Source organism: Rhyacophila brunnea, unplaced genomic scaffold (genome assembly GCF_057557595.1).
Source record: "Rhyacophila brunnea isolate RB1 unplaced genomic scaffold, BYU_Rbru_1.0 scaffold_8, whole genome shotgun sequence".
In the NCBI taxonomy this organism is placed as follows: Eukaryota; Metazoa; Arthropoda; class Insecta; order Trichoptera; family Rhyacophilidae; genus Rhyacophila; species Rhyacophila brunnea.
In genome coordinates, this window is record NW_028233350.1 from 41,592,550 (window position 1) to 41,597,836 (window position 5,287).

Below are 5,287 nucleotides of genomic sequence, written 5' to 3' on the forward strand. Positions count from 1 at the left end.
GATCATTATTAAGTCTGATATCAAGTTTTATTCAGTGTACCTACCTATAGTTTAATTAAGACTTTAAACTTTAATTAAAATTTATAAAGTTAAAAAACAGTGTACCATGTACCGTGTACCCAGTGACGTCCTGTGGGGGTAGGCAGATTGAGCGTCACTTGGGAGTGGCAGTTATTCGAAGGGCGGCAAATCGAGAAGAATCATTTGGTAAATATAGAAATAGCTACCTAAACTTAGTAATAACGAAGATATCTTTCTATTAAAAAATACAGGTCATTGGTTGGAAACAAAATGTATTAATTTACATAAAAGATTTAACTGGATTGTAATTTTTTTGTCGAGTTCGCGATGCCTAGTTTATTTCCGTTGGCTTTCGACATCCATGGTGACGAGAAACGACATCGTGCACGGATGATACAAAATACTGTATAAAAAAATGGGCTGACATTTATCCGCCCCCAGGGGCGGCATTTTAAGTTTTAAAAATTTGGCTCTCCAAAGAAATCTCAATTGCTATTTTGTTGATATTTGGCTCTTTTGACTAATGAGTTTGCCGACCACTGTATTAGGACATTGTAGTAAAAAAAAAACAAAATCTCTCATTCACAATAAACTAGCATTAGTTCCCCATTTTGTCATGGAGCGATGTTGCCACATACTTCGGTGTTGAAGTAAGCAAGCCCAATCGGCAGTGTTTTATGCAAACGTGAGCCGCGGCTAAAACCATGCGAGATTGGGCGTCTCTGAGCGATACCGTCATACTCCTTTCCAAAGTTCAATGATCAACACATATTGTTTACAGAACAGTCAGCATTGGAATCGGGACATGCTGGACTTATGGGAACAGTACCTTCTAGCTTTTTTAATAACTTGTCCATAAAGTTTATTTTTAAATGTTTGTCTTTTCATTATCGTAAGATTAAAATGCGGTTTTGGAAAATTAGAAACGCATCTACCGCATAAAAAGAATGTTATAAAAACATGAACATGGTACAAGTGGAAAACTAAAAGGTTCTAAGTGTTTATTTTTGGAGAAACAAAAATAAAAATGAGGCAGCTTAGAATATACTATTTCTTTGTTTTGTCAAAAATAAACACTTAAAACCTTGTAGTATTAAGTTTGTGATGGGTAAGTATATTAATTATATATATATGAAGTTTTTTGTTAGTTAGCGACTTTTTGCAAGAGGTGGATAATTTATCATTAGCCGCGTACTGACTGAGCGAGCAAGCTTACAGCAAAATATTAATGTTACGCAAGGCTACCGCGCGCAGCACCTTTGAGCATCGACAAACCGACAATGCTAGGATTGGCCGCGGCAATGCTCGGGGCGATGCGGCGCGTTTGTTTGCCTCAGGCGAGTCGCGTACTGCCTGACCGAACATTTGCCTTGCGAGGCAATACGTATATTATCTATGGCGAGGCTGCTCGCTCAGTTAGTAAGCAGCTATTGACTTCATATTGATTAGATTACAGATTTTTTTTATCAATACTAATAAACTTAACTAAGCATTCTTTCCACTATATAAATACGCTACTTATTAAACTAATGTAAAAATAAATGAAATGTTTATCAGTAATAAAGCATGAAAGTAGATACTACATATAAACAAAATAAAGCTTTTTGTAAACTATAAGTAACATTCCTTTGATAATAAAACATTAGTCATGCAGATATTTCAGTTTGATAATGGTTCTCATAATAATCTTGTATGTAATATGATATAAGTAACTGCAAAATGTTAAATATGACTCACATTACCTAAGTATCATGAGGCAGAATGCCGAAAAATGGTCTAAATTCAGCAATAAATTTCACTTACAATAAAATATTTTTGTACAGGTTAAAATAAAATGTACGCCTACATATCAGAAGGCAGTATATCAGGTATCAGGTGTGCACACAAATCCATCTCCGAGGGTACGAAGAGGACCTTACTTGAAGTGTTTTCGTCTAACCTGAAATAAGATTTGATATTAATTGAGTGTTTATTCTGTACATTCAATTTTTCAGGATCACTTAAAAAGGCACAATGATTACTAAAATTGATTTAACTCATTTATTATTCATTTAATTCAAATAAATCTTTTAAATATTTATAGATAGAGATTTATTTATATTTTAAGTTAACTTTGTGTATCACAGGAATCAAAAAAAAACATGTCAAATATAGTTTTATGGGTTTTTTTTTGCCTTTTTTTATACAAAATGAAATATGTAGATAGAAGTGAATGATAAAAGAAAGATAAAACTGGAGCTAAATATAATACTCTTCCAAGATACTTAGAAGATGGAGGGCCATTATATGTTTTTTACTGTCTCGAACACCTCATGCCTACCAAACTGATCATTATTTTGACAAATTTAAATAAAAGTAGATTTTATAAGTCAAATAATAAATTCTTGAAAATATATATATCAGACTTTATCATAAAATGATAGCTAAATCTATTATAAAGTAATTTCAACTTTTTAAAAAATCAAAATTTGATTCAAATTGTTTGATTTTCACCACGTCTTGCATCCTGTAACAGCTGCGGGTACGCAGAATCAAATCACCATTATTATTTAAATTAGATTCTTCATAAATCAGAACTGCGTTCTTCATCAGTTGAAGTAGGATATTATTCATTCCTTATTTAAAATGAGACAGCTGTTTTTGGAAAAAAGCGAGTAGTTCTCTGGCCTATATAGGCTCATTGGGACATAATATATCGGAATAACGAGGGACAGGGTAAGTGTACTGGAAATTATTATAACTGAAGGGCTGTTGTACCATCGATAAATACTAATACCAAATCACCTTACCCTGTACAAATACCCTATAATTAATGACCAAATTCCCCATCGGAAACTTAAAACATTATAACCTAATCGAAAATAAAACAGTAATTTAATATGGCGAATAACTAAGTTTCACATTCCTTAAATTTAGGCTTGACCTTGGGATGCAACGAGTGAAATTACAAAAATCCTAACACAGTGATCTCTGCCGAAGCCGTTTGAGAAAATTCAGAAATCTACCTCGCGGTCCCAATAAGACGCATCATCGATGCAATACAATATTATTTTTAAAAACGAATGGCAATTGTAAACGCACCCCAAAGCAAGGGATGCAGTTTTCACCCGAGAGGCAGTTCCAACAAAATAATCAACCCGAGTCTATATGTTATAAAGTTTCTGATAATCCTGCTTAATAAGTGATGCATAATTAATAATAACCAATCAACCCTGTTAAAACAATAAGTGACATCCTGAACGAAGTGTACAGATTAATAAATTAATCGTAATCCTTCAAAAACGAATGTTAAAGAAAATATAAAATATTGATGGATAGCAGATGAGTTCTTACCATGTTTTGATAACTGTCCAGCACCCCGAGAATAAGGCAGGTGAATTAATGATTAAGCAAATGCCCAGCCTCTCGGGGTAGTGACGACTGAGTAACCAGATGAGGTTCTTTATTACTTGATAGTCCATGCAGCCCATACTAAAGTTGGCCAGGTCAAACACGATGCACAGATTGTCCACCACTTCTTCGAAACATTTCTTGCAAGCCTCCTCCTAAAAACGACATTCAAATGAACACCCAATTGTTTCAACTAGAGTTAAATTAATAAATTGTATTTTTCAAGGGATTCACTGTTTGGCTTAGTAGTAAGGAGTAATCCATAGATGACATCACAAAGATCTTCTTTCTTGTCTTGATCACATGTGATCGTTCTGCAAAGGTCAAGAGGAAAGTTAAGGATGTGGTAACATACTATAAGTCAATTTTAACGCAAAAAGAACATAAAAAATCAACTTGATTTTAAGATTGTAAGTTCGAAACTTGGTTCTGGGGGAAGATGGAACCGACTGAATTTGATTGTTATAAGCATTACTCGTTATATCGTAATATAACATTTTTCGCGGCACATTCTATTTAAGCATAGAACATAAAAAATCTGAAAACCATCATAAAAATCCCCGAAACAAACATGGCATTCATACACGTCTTTATATATTATATTATTATGCCTTACCTTTTTTACTTTGTGGGTCCTGTCCCACAGCTTCTTAGACATCTGCTCTAACAACTAGGGCACCGTGGGTTCGAAAGATACAACCAGTGGTGGAACTATATTAAACTCTATTTCAACTGTAAATAATTAATATTTTGAATGTAGAGAAATACAAACCAGACAATAAACGATGAACTTGGTGAGTTCATCTATATTTCTGTCGTTGACATTGTGATTTCTAGCAGGAATGTAAATAACAGGTCTTCCGTTCATGTCTCTATGCCGGAGCACTCTCCCCTTATTCCCTAGCATATGCTTTTTTACTTCTTCCGATTCTTCTGTCAGGTTTGCAACACCGTATTCCTGTCTCCATTTGTTTGTTTTTAAAACAGCCTAAAAGATTAAAAAAAAAGTATAATTAACCTGAGATTTTAAAACTTTACGACAAAGTAGTCAACTATAATTGACTTGTATAGAAGTACATATAGATAAGTAAAAATACCATATGTTGTGACAGACGGACATGTATCACTAATTATGTGTGTTGAATTTATCTTGATACTTTAAAACAATTGAATTATGAGGTAATCTACTAACCTGAAATGCTTTGTCGACATCTTTAAAGGCGCGTAAATATCTTTTAAGTGAAAAATCGTTGTGATATTGCGCTGGGTCCGCATCGGATATCAGTTTCATGCGAGCTTTCAAATCCTTTAAGTCGTCTTCGTTCACTGGTTTTATCTCGTTGGCTGACATTGTGTTTTGATTTCGAAGTAAATAATTGAAGCGTTAAATGTTTGTAAAGAGCGGTTTGAAAATCGCAAATAATACTACCATAACCTCTACGTCACTCGAGTACCAACGGATTCAAGAGGCTGTCACTTTTGGCATTTACCAAACGTCCATCCCACTTAATTTTTCGTCTTAACGTTGGTAGACCTGCTCACTGCAGATACATAATAAAAAATTGTGCAACTTTAATACGTGAACATTTTTTTATATCGTTGATACTTGTTTTAATAATAAAATTGTCATCTGTGATATTGTACATTATAACATATTTATTATGAATAACGAAAACAATTCATCATTATTAATTATACTACTTTTGTGACTCGGACTCGGATATATTTTTCTTTTTAACGTTACATTAAAATGCATTACGATCCGATAACTACTTATATTTTCAAACAAATTGATGATAATAATAGGTAATATTATTATTATTTTATAATGAAATGGCAATTACTTATCCAAGATTTACACCAAGCAGAAAAACCA

General features: G+C 33.3%; 1 protein-coding gene across 1 annotated transcript; it reads right to left on the bottom strand.

Moving 5' to 3' along the window:
* Positions 1 to 336: 336 nt before the first annotated feature.
* LOC147064244 (uncharacterized) lies at positions 337 to 4,913 on the bottom strand. Its single transcript, XM_085958516.1, has 4 exons — positions 4,604 to 4,913; positions 4,184 to 4,399; positions 3,355 to 3,566; positions 337 to 1,960 (listed from the first exon to the last, which is right to left on the bottom strand). The coding sequence occupies exons 1-4, from the start codon at positions 4,760 to 4,762 to the stop codon at positions 1,864 to 1,866; spliced, it is 684 nt and encodes a 227-aa protein (XP_085814642.1). The 5' UTR covers positions 4,763 to 4,913; the 3' UTR covers positions 337 to 1,863.
* Positions 4,914 to 5,287: the final 374 nt, after the last annotated feature.

Bases quoted from the DNA above. Each gene is read 5' to 3' on its own strand.
- LOC147064244 (XM_085958516.1), bottom strand. From the start codon at position 4,762: ATGTCAGCCAACGAGATAAAACCAGTGAACGAAGACGACTTAAAGGAT. The intron at 3,567-4,183 runs GTTTGTATTTCT...TGTCGTTTTTAG, and splicing joins AGTTCATCGTTTATTGTCTG to GAGGAGGCTTGCAAGAAATG. The intron at 1,961-3,354 runs GTAAGAACTCAT...ATCTTATTTCAG, and splicing joins TGGACAGTTATCAAAACATG to GTTAGACGAAAACACTTCAA.